The sequence below is a fragment of the Mycteria americana genome, chromosome 22 (genome assembly GCF_035582795.1).
Source record: "Mycteria americana isolate JAX WOST 10 ecotype Jacksonville Zoo and Gardens chromosome 22, USCA_MyAme_1.0, whole genome shotgun sequence".
In the NCBI taxonomy this organism is placed as follows: Eukaryota; Metazoa; Chordata; class Aves; order Ciconiiformes; family Ciconiidae; genus Mycteria; species Mycteria americana.
In genome coordinates, this window is record NC_134386.1 from 3,576,860 (window position 1) to 3,601,333 (window position 24,474).

The 24,474-nt window shown below is 63.3% G+C and overlaps 1 protein-coding gene across 16 annotated transcripts; it reads right to left on the reverse strand.

Moving 5' to 3' along the window:
• Window positions 1-2,103: 2,103 nt before the first annotated feature.
• Window positions 2,104-20,959, reverse strand: UBTF (upstream binding transcription factor). 16 transcript variants are annotated; one of them, XM_075522783.1, is made up of 22 exons: window positions 20,667-20,959; window positions 16,379-16,510; window positions 13,162-13,337; window positions 12,771-12,854; window positions 11,910-12,065; window positions 11,056-11,120; window positions 10,356-10,485; window positions 9,786-9,896; window positions 9,349-9,482; window positions 8,781-8,922; window positions 8,398-8,439; window positions 7,536-7,649; window positions 7,188-7,343; window positions 6,523-6,678; window positions 6,165-6,275; window positions 5,988-6,076; window positions 5,594-5,783; window positions 5,274-5,321; window positions 4,967-5,035; window positions 4,397-4,543; window positions 3,908-4,027; window positions 2,104-3,483 (listed from the first exon to the last, which is right to left on the reverse strand). In XM_075522783.1, the coding sequence occupies exons 2-22, from the start codon at window positions 16,434-16,436 to the stop codon at window positions 3,370-3,372; spliced, it is 2,412 nt and encodes an 803-aa protein (XP_075378898.1). In that variant the 5' UTR covers window positions 16,437-16,510; window positions 20,667-20,959; the 3' UTR covers window positions 2,104-3,369. The 16 variants fall into 16 exon arrangements, with proteins under 16 accessions (XP_075378898.1, XP_075378902.1, XP_075378892.1 ...); XM_075522787.1 differs by lacking the exon at window positions 20,667-20,959 and adding an exon at window positions 20,249-20,577 and having other exon boundaries at window positions 10,377-10,485; XM_075522777.1 differs by lacking the exon at window positions 20,667-20,959 and adding an exon at window positions 20,249-20,577.
• Window positions 20,960-24,474: the final 3,515 nt, after the last annotated feature.

Consider the following 24,474-nt stretch of genomic DNA (forward strand, 5'->3'; position numbering starts at 1 on the left):
ATTCGCCCCATTCCCACGGATCCCCCCCTCCCAAGGACACCCCACCCCTAGGGACCCCCCATCCCTATGGATCCCCCCCCATCCCGGGGATCCGCCCCATTCCCACGGATCCCCCTATCCCCATGGATCCCCCCAATCCCTATGGATCCCTCCCTCCTATGGATCATGACCCCCATGGATCCCTCCCTCCCCTTATAGACCCCCCCAGTGACCCCCACGGACCCCCCTCCCCAGATAATGACTCCAGTGGAGCCCCCCCAATCCCCATCCCTACAGCCCCCCCCCCGTTCCCCCCATAGCGATCCTAACAGATCCCCCCACGAGTGACCCCACCCCACTCCCCACTAGCGATCCCTACAAGTCCCCGTGGATCCCCCCCCCATCCCCATGCAGCCCCCAAAAGCGATCCCTAGGGATCACAACCTCCCCCCCCCCCCGTGGATCCCCCCCCGAGTGATCCCCGCAGATCCCCCACATCCACAACGGGGGGGGGGGGGAGAGAAAAACCACTCCTCACGCTTGGTTTGTTGTTTTTTTTTTTTTTTTTTCCTAAAGTTTTATTTTTTATAGTAATGACATGAGAACAGAAACATTATTTTTCACTTTATTATACAAAAAAAAAAAAAAACCAAAAAAACCCAAAAAACTCAAAAAAACAACAAAAAAAAAGAACCGAAACCCAAGCAAACCGGGAAACCGCAGACGCGAGGCCCCCGCGTCCCGCTCAGCCGTACAAATTCCAAGTTGGGATTATTTTTTTTTTTTTAATTTTTTTTTTGTCTTTTTTTTAAACCTACAAAAACACTCTTTAAATATTAGAAAAAAAAGATGATTTTTTTTGTTGTTTTTTTTTTTTTTTTTTTTTTTAATGTAATTCACAAGAACTTCCATCTAAAGGATCCCGGGTTTTTGTGGCAGTGCCAAAATGCACTCAGGTTCAATTCTCTTGCAGCGCAAACGCCTTTTCCCCCAATTGTCGGCGCTGTAAGAATTTTTCATTTTTATTATTATTTTTTTTTTAATTATTTTTTTTTTTTAAACAGAAAAAAGGAAAAAAAAAAGGTGGTTTTTTTTTTTTTGTCTTTTTTTTGTACTAAAAACACATCCACTAAAACACGACGGTGCTGGGTACATTCAGCAGAAAAAGGGATGGGATTCCCCTTAGGGGACGGGGCGGGGGGAATTAAAAATTGGGAAGAAAATTAAAGGAAAATCCCAAATGGTGGGGGGTGGGGGGGTGGGGGGGAGGAACCAGAGGGATGGACAGACGGACACGGGGGGACACACGCCGGCCGGGTTCTCTTCAGGGCCCCGGTCCCAGGGGGGACACGGGGGGATTGTCCGTGCGGGGGCACCCGGGTTCACCCCCCCCACCCTGGGGTTGGGGTCAATTTCCCCCAAATGGTGGTTTTTCAGCCCGATTTGAGGTGAGAGGCCGTGACAGGGGGTCTCTCCCCCCCCCCCCCAGCATTGAGGGGGTCCCCAGTTGTGTTTTGGGGTGACCCAAGGTCTTTGGAGGGGGCTGGATTGGGGGTGCGGAGAGAAGCAAACCCGGGGGGGGGGGGTCGTGGCTCGGGGGGGGGAGGGACACCCCCCCCTTGCAGCCAGAAAAACCCCAAACCTGCAGCTTGGCCCCCGCTTCTCTCTCACCCCACTCCCCCCCCCCCCTGCCACCCCCTGAGCTGAGATTTGGGTGAAAAGAAGAGAAAAATGGCTAAATTAAAGCACACGAGAGAAAAAGCCCCCCCAGCCTCCCCTCCCCAGCCCGCGGGGGGGGGGGGGGGGGAACAGGTGCCCCCCACCCCCTTCCCTGGGGCCCCCCAAATCCTGTCCCCCAGCCCAGCTCCTCTCCGGGGACAGGACAGGGAGGGGACCAGAAGAGACCAACCTTGTGCGTCCCCCCCCCTCGCCCACCCCCAGAGTGGGGGTCTGGGGGGGTCCCCAATCGCACTGGGTGTTTTTTGGGGGGACGGGACGGGGTGGGGGGACGGGAACCCTGCAGGGAGGTGCCGTGGGATTGCTGGTGCTCGTGTCTGCTTAAAAAAAAAAGGGGGGGGGGGCCCCCGGACAGGCGCTGCCAGGGCCCCCCCCACGCACCCACCCCAGTCCCCGCGGCCCCATCCCCCTCCCGGGGAGGAGGGCATCGACCCCCCAAAATAAACCCAAACCGCACCAATATTTACAGCATGGCTGGGGGGGGGGGGGCGGCAAACTGGGGGTAACTGGGGTAACTGGGACAAGGGGAGCACTGGTCCCCCAGGGGTTTGGGGCGAAGGGAGAGGAGCAGCTTCACCGGAGATGGAGGGGAAAATGGGGGGGGGATGTGGGGGAAATGGGGGGGGGGGAAGAAAAAATAAAAGATGGATCTTTCTCGTTTTATAAAAAGGAAAAAAAAAAAAAAAAGAATAAAATAAAATACAACGGCACAACAACCACCGACAACACAGAGGGGTGCTCCGGCAGCACCCCCGCGCCCCCCCCCCCCCCTTGGTCACGCTGAGCAGCCGGGACCCCGGGCGGGGGGGAGCCACGCACGCCGCAGCCCCGGGTGCCCCCCGCCCCGGCACACACGCTCGCACGCTCGCACACACACGCACGCCCGCCCCCCCCCCCATCCATCCACCCCCCCACGGGGACACGCCGGGCGGTCACGGTCCGTGGCCGGTGCTCCCAAGTGCCGTGGATGCGGAGGTCCCGGTGAGCTCCCGGTGCAGCTTCCAGACTGTACAAGGGGGGGCTTTTTTTGGGGGGGGGGGGGGGAGCCGAGACGCCGGGGGGGTGCGCGGAGAAGGGGGGAAGAGAGATCGTCCCAACGGCTGAGTCCTGAGCAACTCGGCTCATGCTCCGCACCCGCTGCCTGGGGCGGGACAGGAGGGTCTGCGTGGGGGGGGTGTTTTTTTTTTTTTTCCATTTGTGGGGTTTTTTTAATAAAAAAAAAAGGGGGGGGATTTTTTTTTTTCCTCTGTGTTTTTGTTTTCTTTCTATAAAGTCCGGAGCTGGTAGCGAGGGTGTGAAGGGGGCGAGGACAGGGCGACCCTCTGAAAATAATGAAATCTCCAAAACAAAAAAATCATCGCTTCCCCTCCCTCAGTAAGGGGAGAGTAAAGGGGGGGTGGGAGGGATGGGGGGGCTCACCCCCTCCTCTCCCCCCAGCCCAGGGGGGGAGCGGCCCCCGGCTCCCCCTCCGTAGTGTGAGCTTGGCGGAGGGGTCCCTCCGGCCCCCGCTCCCCGGGTTGGGGGGCCCCGCGGGGGGCTGCGGCTCGCTGGGGGGGGCAGGAGGAAGAGGAGGAAGGAGTTTTGGGGGGCTGGAGGGTGGGATTTGGGACCGAAACCGAGAAACCAAACGACGTTACTAAGAGCTTGGCCGGATCAGTTGGAGTCGGAGTCGGAGGAGTCCCCCGAGGAGGAGGAGGAACTGCTGCTGCCCTCCGAATCGTTGTCATCCTCATCCTCATCATCCTCGTCCTCGTCATCCTCGTCGTTCTGGGGAGGAGAGGTGGCAGAGAGGACGGGGGGGGGGGTTAGCGGCAGGGCGGGGGGGCCCCAGCTGCCATCCATCATCTCCCCCTTGCCCCCTGCTCGCCCTCCCCGCTGCGGCACGGGGGGGTCCCCAGGGAGCGGGGGGTGCAACCCCATCCCTCCCGCCGCTGCCACCCCAGGGTGGGGGGGGATGGAGGAGGGACGCGGGGCAGGAGTGAGTTTGCAAGGGCTCAGCTCGGGAGTGCCGGGGTAGGGGGGGGAGCGTGCCGGAGCAGCGCACGGGGATCCTACCCTCACCTCTGCCACTGCCTCGCTACACGATCCGAGGTAGGGTACCCGACCCGCCTCGTGCCTCAGTTTCCCCCCTCTAAAGCCAGGGAAGGAAGAGGCGTGAGCTGAGACCAACGAGGGGGTCGAAACACCTCACCTGTCCGGTGGCGAGCACAAGGCACGGACACGGTTTCTGGCCCCAGCGCCATCCAGCATACTCTGATTTCAGTTGCACCGGTGTAAAACTTTGACTCTGGTGACTTACTCGGCATTCACACTGGCGCAAACGGAGCCGAGACCAGACTCAGTATCTCCACCAGGAAAAAGACAGGAGATTTTTCTCTGCTCACTGGGGGCTCTGCACAACCCGCACCTCTACGTCCCGAGGCTGCTCCTAACTACGCCCCGCGGCTGCTCCTCACACCCTCCCCGGGGATGCCGGACAGGGGGGGGATCCCGTTCCCCTTCGCCTCCCCGTGTCCCCCCGCTTCCCGGGAGCTCCTCCGCCACGGTCCTATCTGAGCCCGGGTGCGGATGCCCCCCAGCCCCGGAGGAGGGTGAGGAGGGGCAGAGCGAGTGATACAGGAGCGGAGCGGGGCCCGGGACGGCCCCGCCGCCCTCCCCGCGGCACGCAGCGCAGCCTCACCTCGTCCCCATCCTCGCTCTCCTCCTCGCTGCTGGACTCCGAGGAGTCACCGCCTTCCTCTGATGAGTCGCCGTTGTCGTCGTCGTCGTCCTCGTCTTCGTCGTCGTCTTCCTCCTCCTCTTCCTCCTCGTCGTCGTCCTCTGACTCCTGCGGGGCGGGAGGAGGTTGGTTGCGGGCGGGCGCCCCGGGACACCAACACCCATGGGTGCACCACCCCATCCTTGGCCATCAGCCTTTGGGTTCCTCCATCCACCGAGCGGGATCAGGTGGCTCCTACCCCGCACCTTGCCTGGGAGCCTTTCCCCATTTCTGTTACAAACAGCCCCAAAAAGGCTCCCGGAGTGGGTGCAAGGGGATGTCGTAGACTGCAGGGGGGGCAAAATCAGACCTGGGTGGGTTTTGAGCGCAGATTTGGGGAGGGCTCTCAGTTTACTGTCTCAAGGAAAGGGCAGGCAAGCAGAAAGCACCAGGGATGCCTCGAACAAGAGGTCTGGATCCCCCCGGGACGCCCTCCCCAGGGAGGAGGGTGCTGGGTGTCCCCAACGTGGAGCACGGCTGTCGTGCACTCACCGACTTGGACTGCATCGTTGGCTTCATCTTGGGGTTGGGGCCCCGGATCTTCCCTATGCTCTTGCGTTTCTGCAGGGGGGAGGGAACAAAGCAAAACCATTCAGAGCTGCAGGGCTTGAGCTCGGCTCCTTCCCAGTGCCCGGCACGGAGAAAACCCCACTGCCGAGCTGCTACGGGGGTGAATCCCTTTGAGGGGCTCTCCTGAGGTCGGCTCATCTACCGCACAGCCTAACCTCGCCCACGGCCGATCCCAGCCCAGCCCCGAGCCCCCGGGTACCCCCCACGGCGGTGCTGGGTGGATACTCACATTGGAAGTGTGTTCCTTGTAGGCAGCCCGCTCCTGGGGCGAGAGGCTCTGCGGAGACAGGGGAGACGGTCAGGGCGCAGGGAGGGCTGGGCAGGCACAGCAAGGGGGGCACGGAGCGGGGAAGGACTCCAGCACAGGGCACCCCCTCCCCACGTGTATATTTTTAAAGGTCCTTTAAGTTACAAAATGCCAAAAAAGGGTCTGGAGATGGTGGTTCCCAGAGGAAGGCTGCGAGCAGAGACCACGCCAAGCATCCCCAAGGACATCCAACCCCAGAGCCCCCCAGTGCCCCCCACCCGGCGTGAGGGTCCGATGCTCACCTTGAGCCAGATGTCGAGGTGCACCTTGTACTGTTTCTGCTGCTCCTCCGCCAGTTTTTTGTAGTGGTCCTTCTGGCCCTGGGAGATGCGCTGCCAGCGGCTGCCGATCTCCACCATCCGCTCCTTCAGCGGGAGGTGGTTCAGCTCCCCGTTCGACAGCAGCTCCTGGGAGAACTTCTGGTAACCGTTCCTGCAAGCGGGGAGCACAGAGACCGATCAGACGGGATGCATGGAGAACCAGGGTGTCCACAAGCAACCCGCACTAACCACCAGCCATGGGTCCAGCCCATGCTCCCTCCACCCCAGGGCTGCTCCAGGCTCTTCTGCACCAGCCCGCTTGCCCAGCTGGGCCAGCCAGACCCAGCTTTTCAGAGCCCAGACCCCAGGTACTCACATAGGGGGTTTCTTCGGCTCTCCCTGGAACTTCATTTTCTTGGCGGAGTTGGTGGAGCACGGAGGGGCCCGCATCTCGCTCAGCTCCCTCTGAGCCGGAGAAGAAAGAGGGGTCAGGGAGACAGGGGCAGCGCCGCTGCGAGGGCACGGCGAGGGGTGGGAAGGAGCAGGGACCCACCTCGTATCGCTTCTGATCCTCCGCCGCCTTCTTGATCCACATCAGCTTCTCTTTCTTCTCCATGTTGTTCCAAGTGGCCTCCATGGCCTTTAGTGCCTTCCCTCGGTCGTTCTGCGGCACAGACCCCCCCCCGCCACGTTACAGATGCACCCAAGATGCCTGGGACACCAGGGTGCTACTGCCGGCTCTGCCACGGACCATGGGGCACCCACTCCCTTGCTGTGACCCCTGTCCTCCCCACGGCTCCCAGACCCAACCTGTTGCCTCGGGTGTGAAAGCAGGGGAGAAGGTGCAAGGCAATTCCTGCTGGTGGGAGCGATGATCCCACTTCCAGCTCCATTCCCAGCCCACTCCTCACCTTGAAACGAGCCAGGTAGTCTCCGATGACGCTCTGTTGCCAGATCTCCTCGGCCGTCTTGGGAGACTCGGGCAGCTTCCCGCGCTCCTCTTTATCTGAGCCGTGCTTCTTCTCCGACTGCGCCTTCATCGCCGCCTCCCGCGCTTTGTACTTGGCCTGTGCGGGGGTGCGTGGCGGGGGTGAAGGGGCAGCACGGCCACCCGGGCACAAGCCCCTGGCCACCAAGCACCAGGAGGGCAGGCAGCGGGATGCTGCAGCTTCCCCCAGTGCTGTCCCCACGGTGGCACTGGCAGCCCCCCACCATGCACACCCATGTCTCAGGATTTCTCCCCACCAGAAAACCCATCAAGCCTTTAAACTAAGGCTCAAGGACCCTCCAAGGTTTCTTAAGCTGCTGATTTTTGACCCACCAGGTCACGAGAGGGAGAGGGCACAGCCAGGGGCACCCACTGGTGCCAACATCGGCACCTGGGTGATGGCTTGCCGGAGCTGTGATGCTCCTGGGGACAACCGTCCCCCAGCTGTGGTGCCTGGGGGTGAGCAAAGCCCCTTGCAGCAGGACAAGGACAGACAGCGTCCCCTGGGCTGCCAGAGATGCTCAACGGGGAATATGAGGACAGCAGAGACGGGGATGGAGGAGGAGGAGGGTTGGGGACAGTGCCAACCTTCTTCTTCTCGGAGAGGTCATTCCACATGCGGGCCAGGAGCCGGGTCAGTTCGCTCTCCGACAGCTCCGGCCGCTCCTCCTGCAGCTGCTTCCGCTTCTCCTCCGAAAAGATGAACATGGCGGAGATGGGCCGTTTGGGCTTCTCTGAGCTGGCCTGCGGGAGGGACACGGGGCCATGGGTGGGGGTGAGCACACAGCGGGACCTGCCTCACACTGGCAGCCTCCAACCCCGGGAAAAACATGATAAAAGAACCACGGAAGGAAGCCCCCAAAGCACCCCGAGATGCCAGCAACCCCATCCCGTGTCTCTGGCACGTGCTGCCCCATCTCCAGTTGCCGCTCTCACCTTGCCAGTCTCTGGTGAGGACTTTTTGGATGCAGGACTCGTCGCCCCTTTCCGGTTGCTGCCCAGCATCTTCTCCTCGCCTAGCACCCGCTGCTGCTCCTCCTCGGGCAGGCTCTGGGCGGCACAGGAGGAGAGACATGGTTAGATAGCCCGACGCTAATGAGGCTTTGATTAATCAGGGCACTAATGCACTCAGTTGTCCTGATCCAAAAGCCACCCAGCCAGGGCCAACATCAGGCACTGCAAGCCTGGGTGGGCAGCCTGGGGGTCCCCATGCCTGCACCAGGCAATGTCCCTCTTCCCCAGCTCTGTCCCCTCCCCGGCTCAGTCTCATCTGCTTCCTCTCCGCGAAGGCAGGGTGGGTAGGTACCCAGATCCGTGCACACCCCTGGGTTTTCCACCCCCTTGCCCTTGCAGACGCAGCTGTGGCCGCGTCACGTCCGCCCGAGCACGATGCTGGGGCGGCCTCGGTGCAGCTCCCCCCGCCTACGCCCTGGCCAAGGGAAGGAAGCGAGAGACTCGCTGCCACCTGCGCGGCCGCAGCCGCTGATGGCAACCCCTCCTCCGGCACCAGCCCTCTGCTCACCCCCGGCTTCCTCTCCCAGGTGGGGGGGCCTGTCCCCACCTCCCAGTGCCCAACTGGAAGACACTGGGTCAGGCATTAAGGCAGCTAAGGGTCAAGACTATGTGCAAGCATCTCTGCACAGCACCCATGGCTGGGTCCAGCCACGTTTTGCGGGGAGCAGAAGAGGGCAGCACCAGTGCAGCCCCCATTTAACCCATCTCAGCCCCTGGCCAGGGCTCCCTCCCCGTGTTTGGGGTCTCCAGCACCCGATGGCCGAGGCACCCCCAAGTCACTCACCTCCAGGAAGCGGAGGAGCTCAATCTCGTAGTCTTTCTTTTTCTGGAGGGAGATGGACACATGTGGTTACACAGAGATCCCCTGCCCCATCCCTGCCTTGTGCATTCCCCGACCCGGCCTCAGCCCCCTCGGCAACAGCATCTTCCACCCGGACCATCTGCTGGTCCCACACACGTGGACTGGGGAGACAGAGGACCAAGGGAGGTGGCCGAGGACCGCAGGGGGAATTGGTGATCAAGACGACAAGAACAGGCACTGAGGAAGGGCGAGGGGCTCATTTCCAGCGAGATTCGTAGCCCACGCTCTCCCATCCTGCTCCTCCCTCCCCATAGCACTGGTGCCCATCTGCCTGTCCACCCGTCTGTCCATCCTCGACCACTCACCTGATCACACTTTTTGTGGTACGCGTCCTTTTCCTTCTGGGAGAGCAGTTTCCACTGCTGGCTGCACAGCACCATCCGCTCGGTGCTGGGCACGTCTTTCATGTTGGCCATCAGCTCTGCACAGTACAGGGAGTAGCTATTCCTGCAACCGACGGAGGAACCAGCGTCAGGGACAACCTGCCCCGCTCATGTCCCCTCTGCGGAGCTGGCTGGGTGCTAAGAACCCCCTAAGACCCCCCAGCTGCCCTCTGGGTTGCACTGGGCAGTGAAATGCTGTGCCAGAGGTGTCTGCTTTTTAGGGAAGCCAGGGGTCCCGGATTAACCCCTAACCCGGAGCATGCAGCATCACCATAAACCTTGCTCAGATTCTCTGCAAATGTATACCTAATGTATATTTAAGGACTGGTTTAATGGGGTCATCGACAGCCCATGCCCATGGTCCCAGAAATGATGGGGGCTCTCAAAGCCAGGCAGAGCCCCAGTTTCCTCGTTAGCAAGAGCCAGCATCTGCCCGATAGCTCAGAGAGGGACACATCCCTGCACCCGAACGGGGAGGGACAGGACTCACGGAGGTGGCTTCGTGGGTCGTCCATCAAACTTGTCCTTGAGCTGGCGCTCCGCCTTGGTGAGGGTGGAGCGGGTGATGCCCTCCTCGCTGATGTTCAGCTCGGGGTGCTTCTGGATGTAGTCACGCATGATCTCCTGCAAAGGACGGAGAGCAGTCAGGAGAGGGGTCTGATCCCCGCCTGGCTGGGGGCCGGAGGAGGAGGAAAGAGAAGCCAACCATTGCCCTAATCATCTTCCCAGGGGTACTTCTCCCTTCCCCGAACGTTGCTGGAGGAGGCAGGGCTCAGACTCGCTAGGGACCTGCAGGGATCTGGCTGAACCCCCATGCTGGCTATCGGTGAGGCTGGCTAGCTGCCGGTGACTGCGGCCGGGAGGCAGAGTGGCTCTGAGTGAATGTAGGGACGAGTGTGGAGGGGAATGGGTGAGGCTGCTCCCTACCTCGTACTCCTTCCGCTGTTCCAGGGCCTTATGAATCCATTTCAGCCTCTTTTTATCCGAGAGTTGAGACCACTGCTTGCCCAGCGACTCTTTCACCTCCTTCGTGGTGGCCTGAAAACCCAAAGCCAGAGGTGAGGGCAGAGGGGTAAAATCCAAAAAAAGAAGAGGGGAAAAAAAATAAAAAGAGGCAAAAATAGTGTTGCCTGCCATCTTGTCCCGGCGGCACCCAGCCTGGGGCCGCACGGTGGCTGCAAGCCGAGCTCGCGGCCGGGGAAGGGGATGCGTGCGAGTGTGGGGCATGGCCAGAGGTGGATGTGCTGGAAATCTTTCCTGCCCTGACTCAGGCTGTGGTCACCCCTTCGACTGCAGGCAAAAAGTGGGGTCTGTATCCCCGAGCCTCTTCCAGATGTGCAGAGCCCCTTCTTACCTCCGTCCAGACTGCTGGGAGCTTCTAGCGATGTCTTCCATCCCGTCCCCCCCCTAAAATGCTTCTCTCGTTTCCCCCTCCTCTCCCCCAGCAGCGGGGTACAGGACCCTTCAACACTCACGCTCACACACACTCCCACCCACCGTACTCACATCTGGACGCACTTTCAAGTAGATCTTCTTCTCGTGGTTGTACCACAGCTGCTGGGGGGTCTTGGGTTTTTCAGGGACGTCGGATTTCTTGGCGTTCTGGATGAGATCCGGGTGATCTTCCCTTTACCCAGCAGGGAGGTGGGGAAGGGAGAGTGTTACGGAGGTTGCAGGTGGAAGGAGAGCACCCCCTAAATCTCCCCGCTAAGGGGTAACCATCACTGCAGGACTGAGCCTCCATGGGCTCAGATACTGGGGGGGGGTCCCCGAAAAAGAGGAGGAAGGTTTTAGGAGAGATTCGAGTCTGCCCCTCCTGGGGGAGCATCAGCTACAAGCATTCCCTTTAATGCGCTGGGCTGGATCCCTGGAGCAGCGGCAGGTCGTCGGGAACGCCAGGATCCACCTGGGCCACAGCGACCACATTCAAAGGGAAGGTCTAGGGGGAACAGGGTGGTCGCTTCAGCTTTTAACAGTGCCGGTGGCAAGTCTTCCGCTCTCTCCCCCTCGCCGAGTTTCCCAGCTGGAGGGCTGCTCTCAGACACTTTTTCCTTGCTCTTTTTTTTCAGCATCCCCCCTTCCCTTCTGCCTTCAAGCCGCAGCACCCATCAGGGCTTCCTCCGTGAGCTACACACAGGAGGGGAGACTGGGTCTGCCTGGAGGGGCCTGGGAAAAACACCGGGGGCTGCCTGCTCACCTGAACCTCGCCAGATTCCTCTCAAACTCCTGCTTCTCTCGCTGGAAGTCCTGGATGTATTTCATCTGGGGACACAAAGCCACCAGGGAGGTGGAGAGGGACATCAGCACCGGGGAACGGGCAGGCAGATACATCCCTGCCGGCCCTGCCGGGTGGGCACCCCGCCACCCCCAAAGGGACTCGAGGGCTCTCCAGCCCATCAGACTGGTCCTGCAGCTCCCAGCCGAGGGTTTCCAGCCTGCCCGGGGATTCAGAGGCAGTATCTCCCCCCTCTCCCTGCACCCGAGCAGCCCTGGGCAGCCCTGGGCAAGAGGGCACAGCAGGACTTCGTGCCCTGGACCTTTCCTGCTGGTGGCAAATCTACACAGCCTGAGAGCTGGGGCACCCAAAACGCCTGCCTGGGCTCTGGCCAAGCCCAAGGCCACCTCCAGAGCTGGAGGGGAGACGGGCAGCTCTCCTCCCAGCATCTCCCACGGCGTGGAGCAGAACCTGCACCTCCTTCCCTTGCTCGGACAGGGCGGCCACGGCAGGGCATGGGATTTAACCCCAGCGTTAAATACAGATCCACCCAACAGCAAAGTCATCATCCAGGTCTGTCTGGAAGAGACGGACCAACGGACAGACCCAGCCAGCCTCCACCCCACGGATCCTGGGAACCAGGACAGGAAAAGGAAAGGAAGTCTTACTGGTCTGACGGGACTAAACAAGCACCTGGGTTTCTCCCATCGAGAGCCGGATTAAACCCTCACCAGGCAGAGGCTGGGCTCTGCTGGTTTTACTGGGAGAGCTGGGCAGGCAGAGCCCAGCACGCAGAGGCACACAAGTGGGAAGGGGTTTGCTGACTCCCCCCGTACCTTTTTCTTCTCGGGAAGCTCCTTGTATTTCTTGGACAGGATCTTGGTGAGATCCAGGTTGCTCATTTCGGGGTGAAGCTTGGCATATTTGGCCCGCTTCTCCATGAAGAAGCGGAAATAGGGAGTCAGGGGCTTCTTGGGGAAGTCGGGGTGTTTCTGGGGAGACAGCAGAGTGGCAGACACTGAGTGCGGAGCCGGCGGCATCGCAGAGGGCACAGCCAAACCCCGCCGGCTCCCAGCTCCCCCCCGGTACTGGGGGAGACCTGTCTCCATCCAGCCCTGCCGGTGATCCAGCTCCCTGACATGGGAACACCCCGGCTTTGCAGGCAAGCAGGGGGGAAAACGCTGGGAACAAGGGCTCCCTTCTCCAGGAAGTACAATATCCCAGGGCTGGGTATCTTGGGAGCAGCCTCCAGCCATCCAGAGCTGTTGGCACAGAGCAGTTGTGCTGCAAGAGGGGAAACTGAGGCAGAAGGAGGGGACAGGACTCACCTCCCGGGGACAGCCAGTGGCAGAGCATCGGCTGCCCTGGGGCCACCCGGCCGAAAGCAGCACCCCACCCGACCCGGCAGGCCAGGAATAGGATGGCAGCTTCCCGGCCCCCCCGGTGCTAAACTTGGATACAGGCTGCCAGCAATACAGCCGGCCATATTAAATGTACCCTGGACTTGGCCCGGGCCCAGAGCCTGTGGCCTCTGGAGCCTTGGGCAGCCGGCCGTGGGGATTACGGGCAGTGAGGTGCCTGCAGGGGCTCTGGGGGCAGAGCCACACGGGTCTGGGGTGCCACATGGGTGACAGCCCCCCGTCCCGGGGAAGGAGGAGGTCCCCCTTTAGGGACCGACCCCAGTTCCTGCCCAATACCTTGAGCTTTTTGCCCTTGTAAGGATTCTTCACGTGCTCTTCAGCGTCCATAATGAGCTCCGTGAGGGTCCGAAACTTCCTCACCTGCGGGGTAACGAAGGGCCACAAATGTGAACAGGCTGTGCGCGGGGGCCAGGGCAGATCCCCGCTCGGCACCGAGCCATGCTTGGCACGGCATAAACCCACAGGGTTTCGTAACGCCACTGTGCAAACGACCCGTCCCAGTGCCTCCGAAGGGTTCACAACGCCGACGGCAGCGGGACGGTGTCAGCACTAAGGGCCGAGGACTCAGGGCGCTGAACTCGAGCGATTCAAACAGCCCTGGGAGGTTACCGGGATGCTCGGTCCCTCTCGCGGAGACCCCTCCGAGCCCCGTGCGGCTGTCGGTTACCTCGTTAGAAATCTCCATCCATTTCATCTTGCACATCTCCCCCGAGAAGTCCTTGAAAGCCACTTTCTCCCAATCCAGGTGGGACTCGGTAGTTTTGAACTTGCTCCCGTCGTTGGAGGGCAGATTATTCTTCATGCACTCCAGCAGAGTCAGCATGTCCTCCTGAGACCAGCGGTCTGAGCAGCAAAGAAATAGGCTTAGCAGCAGCGATGGGCAAGCAGCCTTCCTGGCAGGACACGGGGACTACAACTCCCAGCGTGCAGCTCCGGACCGCACGCCAGGACACGTAATCTCCACATGCTGCCTCTCGAGATTAAAGATCAAAGGGACGTGGCTGTTTCCATCACCCTCAAGCAACTTTCTACAGGCCAAAACAATCCGGGCAAAGCTAGAAAATCCACTCGGTGCAAACCAGAGAGACTTGCTCATCCCAGTACACCATCAGATAAGGTGATGGCTCTGCCGTGCGGGAGCAGAGGGCTATTTCCTATGCGCGGGAGCGAAGCCCTGCGGAGCGAGAGGGGAGTGACATGCTCTCCAGCCAAGGAGGAAACTGGGAAACCCACTTTCTAAGTGGAAAAGATGTGTCCGGAGCAATGGGAAACCCCTCAGCGCTGCTTTTCCTTCAACACGGAGAGCCTTGCCATCACCTGGGACCTAGCTCCATGTTGACCTCTGCCAAGGTCAAAGCTCAGAGACCACAAAGCGGGGGGGTGGCAGAGCCCAGCACAGCCCCCCTGCCTCGCAGCGGGGACCCTGACAGCACCGGGGTGATGGTTATGCCACCCCAACATCCCCCGAGCTGCTGGGAGGAGCGTCCCCAGCTCCCACATGGACAAGCTGGCCGGGATGGCGGGACGGGCACATGGCAAAGCCGGGGAGCCTGGAGCAACCGGGAGGCCAGGACGGACAGCAGCCCTGTGCCGGGACAGGCAGCAGGCAGGATATCCCAGCACCGAATGCCCCATCCAGCACCGACTTTGGGGCTGCTTCCTGGCCAGGGGAATTCCTCTGCCGGGCTCTCTGCTCCGAGCTTCCGCAGCAGCTGGGGAGAGGAGCCCTGGGTGCTCTGCGAAGATGGGTGGCCCTGGGGAAAAGCAGCCCTGGGAGCGGAAAGAGAGGTCCCCGGGGACGGGCTGGAGGAGGAGCAGAGCCCCAAGCCGCACGCCCATGAGGCCCTGTCTGCTTCAGCCCGGGACAGGCGCCCGAGCCCAGGGGCTCCCCAGGCGCCGGACTGGCTCTCCACGGCATCCCCTGCCCCACATCGCTGCCGGGCAAAGACTGGGGCGTTCGGAGCTGCCTAAGGGACACAGAGCATCCCGGCGAGATGGGGACAGCACAGCCGGTCATGGATTTGAGAGGAGCATCTCTCTCTTCCTCCATCCCCAGGAATGAAAACCAAGGCGCCCAGAAATACCCGGCTGCGGTTCTCCCTCCGCTCAAACGCCACAAGCACGAAAACACCACCTCTGCCTCCTGCCTCCACCTCCTGCCTCCATGTCCTGCCTCTGCATGGGTCCGGCAAAGGGCAAACCCTCCCTGAACCCCAAATCCGAGCGAGGGATGTGAAAGGGCACATGGGACACGCAGCCGGGTGGGAGCACAGCCAGGACCTGTCTCCCCACCCCATGTCACCTCCTGGACCTGCCAGTTGGGGAGTCGAGGAAGGAACAGTTTAGGATCTGGCCAGTCTCCATAGTTACCTCATCAGGTCCGTTAGGGATTAATTGGAGGGGGGAAAAGATGGAAAGAGCCCCCCCATAAAGCAGGGAGCCCAGCAGCTCAGGACATGTCTCCACACTCCCGGCTTCAGAGCCCCGAAATGTCACGAAGGGGAAAAAGAGATGGGAAACCCTCATCCCCCACAGTGCCTCCGGTGCCTCTTTTGGGCATCGAGCCCAAAATTTTGTCATCCTATTTTTCCCATCCACTTTCCAGACACCCCCTCCACCCCCCCAGGAAAGGACCAACGAGGCAGAATCGGGCCGTGAAGCTGGTGCCGACTTTACTTGCAGAAATCAGGAGAAATAACCGAAAGCAGCACGGCCACGAAGATCAAGTGGGGAGGGAGAAGGGGACGAGACCCTCCCAAACCTGTCCCCCTCAACAAGCCCCATGGCTCAGATTCCCCCCTCCAACGCAGGAACGCCTCGAGACCTTTGGCCCGGCGTGACCCCCCCACCGGGAGACGGCCGAAATAACCACAGCCCACAGGAATACGTAAGAAACTGTGGAAACCTCCCAAAACCCTCCCTGGCAGCGGGGTGGGGACAATGGGGACCCCACACTCAGCCCCCCCATCCCTCCCTCCCCCCTCCCTCCGGCTGGGGTTTGCCGAAAAACGCCGGAATTGCGGAGTTCACCCGCCAAGATGAATGGGGTTGTCTGTGCCCTGGGACCGATTTATCCCCGGCTCTCCTGGCATCGGCCGGGCCGGGTCTATATTAGGAAAGCTGCCCCGGTGTAATTAAATCCATCTAAAGACCCGGCGAAGGACACGTGCTCCAGCCGGGTTCGCTCAGGGCAACAAACCGACTGCGGCAAGGGAGGAAAGACGGGGGGACCAGGCGGGTGAGAGGGGCTGGACCGCGCTCCACGGGGTTTAGGGGGGACCCAGGGAGTTTTTGGGTGGTGGGGTAGCGGAGCCCCGCTGCGCAGGTAGGCTGCCCCAAATAAAAACGTCCCTTTTTTCTTGTTTTCCTCCCCCTTTTCCAATAAAAGCTGAACCTCTGATGTCATCCCAGGGTCTGGAAGCCGGAGGCCCAAGGTAACGGCTCGGCTTTTAATGCGGCCCAGATGTGAACGGCAAAGGCAGCACCTCCTTGTGCCAGCCCCCCCTCCCACCCCGGCCGAAACGCCAGCCACCCAAAAAGAGCATCCCCCATGCCACGAGCCGGTGGCCGCCCTTCGCCGGGGCCGGAGGGGCTGCCGGTACGCCGGCGCGTGCATCCGCACGCTCGCACACGTGTGCGTGTTCCCCCGTGGCAGAGCCGGGATCGGGAGAGGCAAATCCCCCCCTCGCCCCCCGGCACAGTCGGGATTTGCCGGTGCCCGCGCGGCTCCTCCATCCCTCGGACAAAAGGGCTACCCCGAGGTTGTTTGTTTGGGTTTTTTTTGTTTTTTGGGTTTTTTTTTTTCTTTTTTAAACGTGGCAGCGGTATTCCCGTGGGACCCCCGGTGTGGTGGGGGGGAGGGGGGGGCTGCAGGGGGGGCTCACCTTGGTTTTTGGGAGCTGTCATTTCCAAGTCTGCAGGGCACTCGGCTTCGCCGTTCATCCTCCACCTGCCTGCGCCCAGGACGGTCCCCGCCGGCTCCCTCGCGCGCTACCCGAGATCACTCCCGCTCGGCTCTGCAAGCAAAGGGAGACCCCCGCTAGGCACCCCCCCACGCCAGGGCGGACCCCCAACCCCTGACGGGGAGCGGGGGGCCTGCCCCAGGTGTCCGTGTGGCTCCCCCCAAATGAACGAGGTGCTGGGATCCCCCCCACACCCAGCCCTGCGAGGTTTGGGGGGCGGGGGGGGCCTTGAAGAGGGGGTGCAGGGCAGGGATAATAAGGGAGGAGAAGATGGGTGCATGGGGGGGGTCCCAGAGATCCTGGGGGGGTCAAGGAGGGGGGATCCTGGATGGTGGCATGACCCCCACTCTGGCGGGGGGAGGAGAAAAGGGGTGCGTGGGCAGGGGAAAAGGGTTCGGGGCAATGTCCCCAAGGTGGGGGGGGAGGATCCGTGGGGGATCCGCACAGATCCGAGGGGAGAAGGGTTCAGGGGATCTCTCTGAGGTGGGGTGGGAGGGATCCATAGACCCAGGGTCAGGGGGATCCGAGCCAACAGGGCTCCGAGGGATCTCCCAACGGGGGGGTCACCCCCCGAAAAGGGGGGTCTGCAAGGAAGGGACACCACAGATCCAGCGAGATCCTCCCCGGGGGACAGGATCCAAGATCCAAGGGGAAAGACCTCCACACGGCTGGGGGGGATCGGGGCTCTCCCGAGGGGGGAGGACAAACGGGGGGGGGGGATATTTCAACATGGGGGTTCCAGGGGAAGGATCCCCCCAGATCCCAGGGGGTTGAGCCGGTGAGAGGCCTCCGTGGGGGGACCCCAGAGTGTGGGGGGGACCGGGATGACAGCCCGTGGCGGGGGGAGCAGGGCCGGAGGCCTGAGGGGGGATCGCCCCGGGGGAACAGGCCGCAGGCCCGGGGGAGGAAGGCCGGCCCCAGGCCTGAGGGGGTCCCGGGGGGAATCCAGGCCTGGGGGGGATCCCAGGGGGAGCCAGGCACTGGCGGGGGGATCCTGGGGGGGGACACAGGCGCTGGGGGGGGGGGTCCGGGAGAGACCTGGGCCTTAGGAGGGGTACTGGGGCGGGGATCCAGGCCCTGGGCCGGAGGGATGATCACCCTGGGGGGTGCAGGCCCCACCAAGCCCCAGGAGGGGACAGGGAATCGCTCCAGGGCGGGGGATCAGCCCCCGGGGGGAGGTGGGGGATCCCCCCGGGGTGGGATCAGCCCCCCAGGGTGGGAGTCGGGGATCGCCCGGAGCGGGTGCAGACCCCACCAGGCCCTGGGGGGACGGGGCATCGCTGCGGGGGGCGGATCAGCCCCGGGGGGTCGGAGCTGGGACCGCCTCGGGGCGGGAGATCAGCCCCTGGGGGGGTGGATGGGGGATCCCCCCGGGGTGGGATGCAGACCCCCCCAGCCCCAGGGAGGGGGGGAATCAGGGACTGCCCTGGGGTAGGAATCGGGGATTGCCCCGGGGTGGGATGAGCCCTCGGGGGGGGGTGGGGGGGGGAATCGCTCCAGGGTTGGATCAACCCCCGGGGGGTGGATGGGGGATCCCCTGGGGTGGGATCAGCCCTCGGGGAGGGGGGGGGGGGGGTCGGGGAGCGCCCCGGGGTGAGATGAGGCCTCGGGGGGGGGGTGGGGGGGTGGGATGGGGATCGCCCCCGGGTTGGATCAGCCCCCGCGGGGGGCGGATCTGGGACCACCTCGGGGGCTGGATAGGGGATCGCCCCGGGGTGGGATCAGCCCAGCCCCCGGGGGTGGGGACCCGGGGATCACCCCCGGGGCGGGGAGGGGGGTGGGGGTGTGCAGCCGGGGGTGGGGGGGAAGGCGGGATCGTGGCAGGGGGAGGGATCCATCGGATCATCGCGGGGCGTGGCGGGGGCGATCGCGGTGCGCGCGCAGAGGGATCCCCGTGTGTGTGTGTGTGTGTGTGTGTGTGTGTGCGGGGGGGGGGGGGGGTGGTGCGGGATCCCCCGGGGGGGGGGGGGGGGACGGGACCGGATCCCGCGCCTAGAAGGGGGGAGGAGGAGGAGGAGGAGGAGGAAGAGGAGGAGGAGGCGGGGGAGGAAGGGGCCGGGCCGTCGGGCGGAGGCGGGGAGCCCGCACATGCCCTGCGCCGCCGGCCAGCTCCAGTCTCCTCCTCCGCCAGGCAGCAGGAACCGGGTGGGACCGAGCGCGGGCGGCCCCGGCGGCGCCTCCCCGGCCCCCTCCCGCCCCCGGTTCCCACCCGGGCGCCAGCGAGCCGCGCTCCGCCGCCTTCCCCCCCCCCTCCTCCCCGCCAACACCCGGGCAGACAATGGAGGCGAGTCCGGGGGGCCGGGGGAGCGGAGAGGGGCCGGGGGAGCGCGGAGCGCTCCCCCGGCCCCTCTCCGCTCCCCCGGCCCCCCGGAGCGCTGCGCCGCGGCTTCCCCCCCCCCCCTCCCTTCTTCCCCGCGGCTTCCCCATCCGCCATCCCCCCCATCGTTACCGGCCGGCGCGGCCGCTCTCCGCCGCGGCACACAATGGCCGGGCTGCGCCCGCCTCCGCCCGCCGCTCCTTCCCCTCCACCCGTGCAGCCGGCGCGGTTATAAAGCCGAGACAAACCCACCTCTCCGGGCTGCAAGGGGGAGGAGGAGGAGAAGGAGAGAAGGAGGAGGAGGAGGTGGTGGTGGTGGAAGGAGGAGGAGGTGGGGGGGGGGGAGCTCTAGCCGAGCCGCCGCAGCCCCAGCCCCGCGCCGGAGCCGCTGGGGGAAGAAGAAGAAGAAGGAGGAGGAGGAGGAGGGGGAAGGGGGGGCGGGGATGCCCGGCTGGGGGCGGCCGGGCAGCTGCAGCGAGCCGGGCGAGGGCAGCGCGACCTCCCCGCACCGACCCCCGGGGAGCGGCTCCTACCCAATCCATCCCCCCCCCCCCTCTTCCCACCACCGCCGCCCCCTCCTCTCCTCTCCTCCCCCCCCCCCCCCTTCTTCCGCGACCCCTCCTCGAGCCCAGAAACACCCACCCACCCAGCGGGGGGCTGGAGCCCCGCTCCCGGTCCGGAGGGAAGAAAGGAAGAAAGAAGGGGGGAAAAAAAGCGAAAAAAAAAAAAAAAAAGAAAGGAGGGGGGAAAAATATATATAAAAAGAGAATAAGGGGGGGAAAAATAAAGCGCGGAGGGAGGCGGAGGGGGGGGGGAGCGGACGAGCCCGGGCACGCACCCGCCGGAGCGCGGCGCCGAGCTCCCCGCCGCGGCGCGGGACTCACCCGGGCTGGGGAAAAACAACCGCCCAGCGCTGGAAGCCTGCCCCCGAAATCCAGCTGCGGCAGCCGGGGAGGGAGGGAGGGCGAGCGGGAAGGAGGGAGGGAGCGAGGAGGAGGAGAGGGAAGGGAAGGGAAGGGAAAGGAGGGAGGGGGGGGCACACCGAGGCCGCCGAGCCGTGCGCTCCCCCCCGCCCCGAGCCCCAGCGCGGTGCCCCCCGCCGGCGCGGAGCGGAGCGGCCCGGAGCGGGCGGGCGAGCCCCGGCGGCGGCGGCTTCCTGCCCGCGGGGCCTGCGCGAAAACGAGCCTTTTTGTTTGTTTGTTTCCTTTATAAAAAAAAAAATCGCCCTCCCCCCCCCCCCCCCAAAAAAAAACCCCCAAAGCCCCCGCTGGCGGGTGCGGAACCCCCCTTCCCGGCGGAGCGGCGGCGGCGCCTTACCGAGCCCGGTGCGCGGCGGCGGCGGCGGCAGCGGGAGCCCGGGGAGGAACAAAGCGCCTCCTCCAGCCCCGCCGGCGGAGCGGCGCGGCGGCGAATGGCGAGCCCGGGCGGCGCGGCACGGCGCGGCGCGGCGCGGCTCCCCCGGCGCAGGCACGTACCTGCGGGCCCGCGGCTTTGGGGGGCCGCGGCTCGGCGGGGCCGGGGCTCGCTCGGCGGGGCCGGGGCGGGGAAGCGGCGGTTGAACGGCGGCCAGCTCTGCAGCGCTGGCCCCGGGCGTGGACGCGCTCCAGTCCCCGCAGAGACGATCGCGCTTTCCCCCGCCTCCATGGCGCTGCGTTTTCTCTTCCAATCAGCCGGGCTCTGAGCGCCGGGGTCCGCCGCCAGCCTCCGCCGCTCCCCAAGCGGCACCGCCGGCCGCCGCCGCCGCCCCGCGCTCCCGCCGCTTTCGCCGTGTTTTTTATTGCTCTCTTTGCTTTTGCAACACTGTGGCGAGAAGAAAAAGAGGAGGAGGAGGAGGAGGAAGGAGAGAGGAGGGAAGGGGGGGGGAAAGGGAAAAAAAAAAAAAAATCTCCTTACATGTGCAACAATCCTCGCCCGGCGTTTGCATAAAAAAAAAAAAAAAAAAAAAAGAGAGAGAGAGAAAAAAAAAGGGGGGGGGGGAAGCGGAGGGGGGGGGGAAGCCGAGCCGAGCCGCCTCCCGCCCCGGTGGGTCCCCTCCGACACGGCGGGGAGCGGCGGGGCCGCGCTCCCTGCCCGCCCCGCGGCCCCGGGCAGCCCCGGAGCGCCGGGCCACGGCCGCGGAGGGGGATTTCCCCGGCGGGGCGGGCGAGGGGCAGTTTCCTCCCCTCCCTCCGCTCCCCTCTCCCTTTCTCCTCTCTCTCTCTCTTAATTTTTTTTAATGCAATTTCTCCAACTCCACCTTTGTTGTGCTGGGCGTCATTCCCCGCAGCCAATCCCGGCCGGGCAGCTGCCTGCAAATTACCGGCCATCCCAAGCTGCCTGCAAATTACGGGCTATCCCAGGCTGCCTGCACACTACCGGCCACCCCGGGCTGCCTCCACGGTACCGGCCGCCCCGCTGCCGCTCGCACGCTACCGTTCGGCCGGGGCTGGCTGCGTGCTACGGCCGCAGGCCGCCCGCATGCCGCGGCTGCTCCAGGCCGCCGGCGCGTTCCCGGCCGCCTGCGCGCTACCGGCGAGCTCCGGCCATCTGCGTGCTACCGACTGCCTGCGTGCTACCAGCAAGCTCCGGCCATCTGCAGGCTACCGGCTGCCCGCACGCTACCGGCGAGCTCCGGCCATCTGCATGCTGCCGGCTGCCTGCACGCTACCGGCGAGCTCCGGCCATCTGCACGCTGCCGGCCAGGCCGGCGTAGGCAGCTCCTGCAGGCACCTGCTGCGAGGCAGCGGGGAGCAGGGGGCGGTGGGGAGCCCCCCAGGGATGCGGGATGAGGCCTGGGAATGCGGGGTCAAGCCCCGGGGCTGCCCAGCTTGGCTGGCTGCGGGTGCCTCCCCGGCCGGCTGCACGAGAACATCCAAAATCTGGGGAATTTTCACCCCTGTTTATATGGAAAAGGAGAAAAAAAAAAATAAAATCCCCAAATGTGGGTGCAGTTGGCCCCCCAGGCTGATTTGGGGCACAGGGGTGGCGATAGGGCTGCTCAGGCTGCTCAGCCGTGCAAGCAGCTTATTTGGGCCTTATTCCCAAGCGAAGGATCGGCCGGACAGACGGACGGCCCCTCCGCCACGTCCCACAGTCCTGCCTCCAGCCGGCACAGCCGCCAAGGTGTGCCAAGCCGCGCCAGCCGGCTTCAGCGCCGAGCAGTTAATCCCTCCAGCGAAAGCTTAAAAAAAAATTATATATTTATTCTGCATGGAAAAGGCCCTCAGCTGAGCTGTTTTTCCTGGTCTAAACTAGGTGAAATGTCACTGTTTTGCAAGAGGGAAAAATTGCAAAAGAAAAAAAAAAAAACAACCAAACCCACAACAAAATATTTGGAGACAATCAGGCCAAACACGTGAAAACTGACATTTTTAATTTTTAACTTTTTTTTTTTTTTTTTAACCAAAAAGCCATTTTGGATGGGGAGCGCAAACACGCTGCAGCCCTGATGGCACCACAGATCCCCCCCGCAATGCGGTTGTGTGGCTTTTGCCACCGAGGAGGGACACCGGAGCCCTGAAAAATCAGTGACAAACCCCCGCAGCAGGTGGGCCAGGCCGGGGGACTCCTGAAATACGCACCCCAAATGCTCCCCTCCTTGCTCTGTGCCCTCCCCAGGACTGGCTTCTTGCCAAGGGAATTTTTTAATTGCTGTTATTTGTGTAGATGAGTATATTTTTGCAAATACAAGTGCAGTAAGACAGCGCAACTGCGGCCTTTGGGGGGGGGGGGGGGGGGTGGGTGTGTGTGTGGGGGGGGGTGTGTGTGTGTGTGCGTGTGCGTGTTTATTTGCATTTTCACTTGTTCGGTGTACAAACAGTAACAGAAAGCTTTCTGCTGCACGCCCCGAGGAGATCCAGGGCTGTCGCAGGCGTGCTGTGGCCCTGCCTGCAACGGCAGAGGTGCGGGCAGCACGGCGAGGGCAGCTCGGCCACCCGATGGCACGAAGCACCCAGTGATGCTGCGGGCACCCTGCACCCCACCAGCACCCTGCACCCCGCCGGCACCAGGGCTCTCCCCTTCCAGGGGTGATGCTACAACGTGACCCGGCTCTCCAGCTCTGCGCCCCCCCCCTGCTCATTAGCAAACCTATTAACTAGTATTTTTTTTCCCCCCCTTGCAACGCACACCCTGCCACGAGCCACCGCTGCAGGTCCCCACCACAAATCACAGCCCAGCAAAATGTGTTTAGGGGAAGTCGAGCTCAAACAAGAGCTTGACCTAAACCCCCCCCCGCTCCCAAACCAGGCTGAATCCCATGGCAGTGACCTTGCTGACATCTCCCAGAGAATAAGAAACTCTTCCCAGGGTGGAAAGCGAGAAGGACAGGGTGCAGGCAGGCTGCCCCGGCTGCAGGCAGATGCCTTCCTCCATCACCGGCACAGCAGCACCGGGTTTCGGAGGCAGGGATCGCAGCAGCGGGTCCGGCCGGCGGCAGCAGCATGCAGAGCCCTCCTGATGGCACCCGGCATGGCTTGCCCACGTGAGGCCGGCAGAAGGACAGGCAGCTGCCGGATCTGCAGGCCTTGGGCTGAAAAATGCTGGCTACGTACCTCTGTCTCCAGAAAACAAGGGCTAGCAGCTACGCCGGGCTCAGAAAAAGCTGAAGACCACAATGGGATTTATCCCAGCCCCATGGAGACCCTTTGGGATCACGGCCAGGAGCAGTCACAGATGCTGACCCCCATGCCTGCCCCATAGAAAGGCTCAGGGCAAATGGGTGCACCCTTTCCCACGGCCCTATTTACAGAGCTGGGCCATGGGCAGGTGTCTTCCATGGGGGCAGCAGCCCTGCTGATTGCTCTCATTAATGAGATTACGGGTCATCGGGGTCAATTTGGTGCCAGCGTGGTCTGGAGGCGGGGGCTGGGGTCTGCTCTGCTCCGTGTTACAACGTCCCTGGGCAGGCAGCTCAGCGTGTGCGTCCCCCGGAGCGGGGACAGCCGTGGCCGTGTGGCCGGCAGCAATAGGGCAGCACCCTGGGGTGCGGGGGGGGGGAAAGGAGGGCTGAGCACCCCGGGATGGCCACAGGGAGCACCCCGGGATGGCCACAGGGAGCACCCCAGGATGGCCATGGGGAGCATCCCAGGATGACCACGGGGAGCATCCCGGGATGACTAGATGACTGGGGGGAGCATCCCGGGATGGCTGCAGTGAGCAGCTCAGGATGCCAGGATGCCGTGAACATCCCGGGATACCATGGCAAGCATCTTGGTACCGCTGCACTGAGCATCCCAGAATGACCATGGGGAGCATCCTGGGATGGCTGCAGGGAGCATCCCAGGATGCCGTGAGCATCCCGGGGTACCATGGCAGGCATCTTGGTACAGCCGCACCGAGCATCTCGGGATGGCTGTGGGGAGCATCCCGGGATGCCTGCAGCAAGCATCCCGGGATACCATGGCAAGGATCTTGGTACCGCTGCACTGGGCATCCCAGAATGACCGTGGGGAGCATCCTGGGATGGCTGCAGCGAGCATCCCGGGATACCATGGCAAGCATCTTGGTACCGCTGCACTGGGCATCCCAGAATGACCATGGGGAGCATCCTGAGATGGCTGCAGAGAGCATCCCGGGATGCCTGCAGCGAGCATCCCGGGATACCATGGCAAGCATCTTGGTACAACCGCACTGAGCATCCCAGAATGACCATGGGGAGCATCCTGGGATGGCTGCAGCGAGCATCCCGGGATGCCGTGAGCATCCCAGGGTACCATGGCAG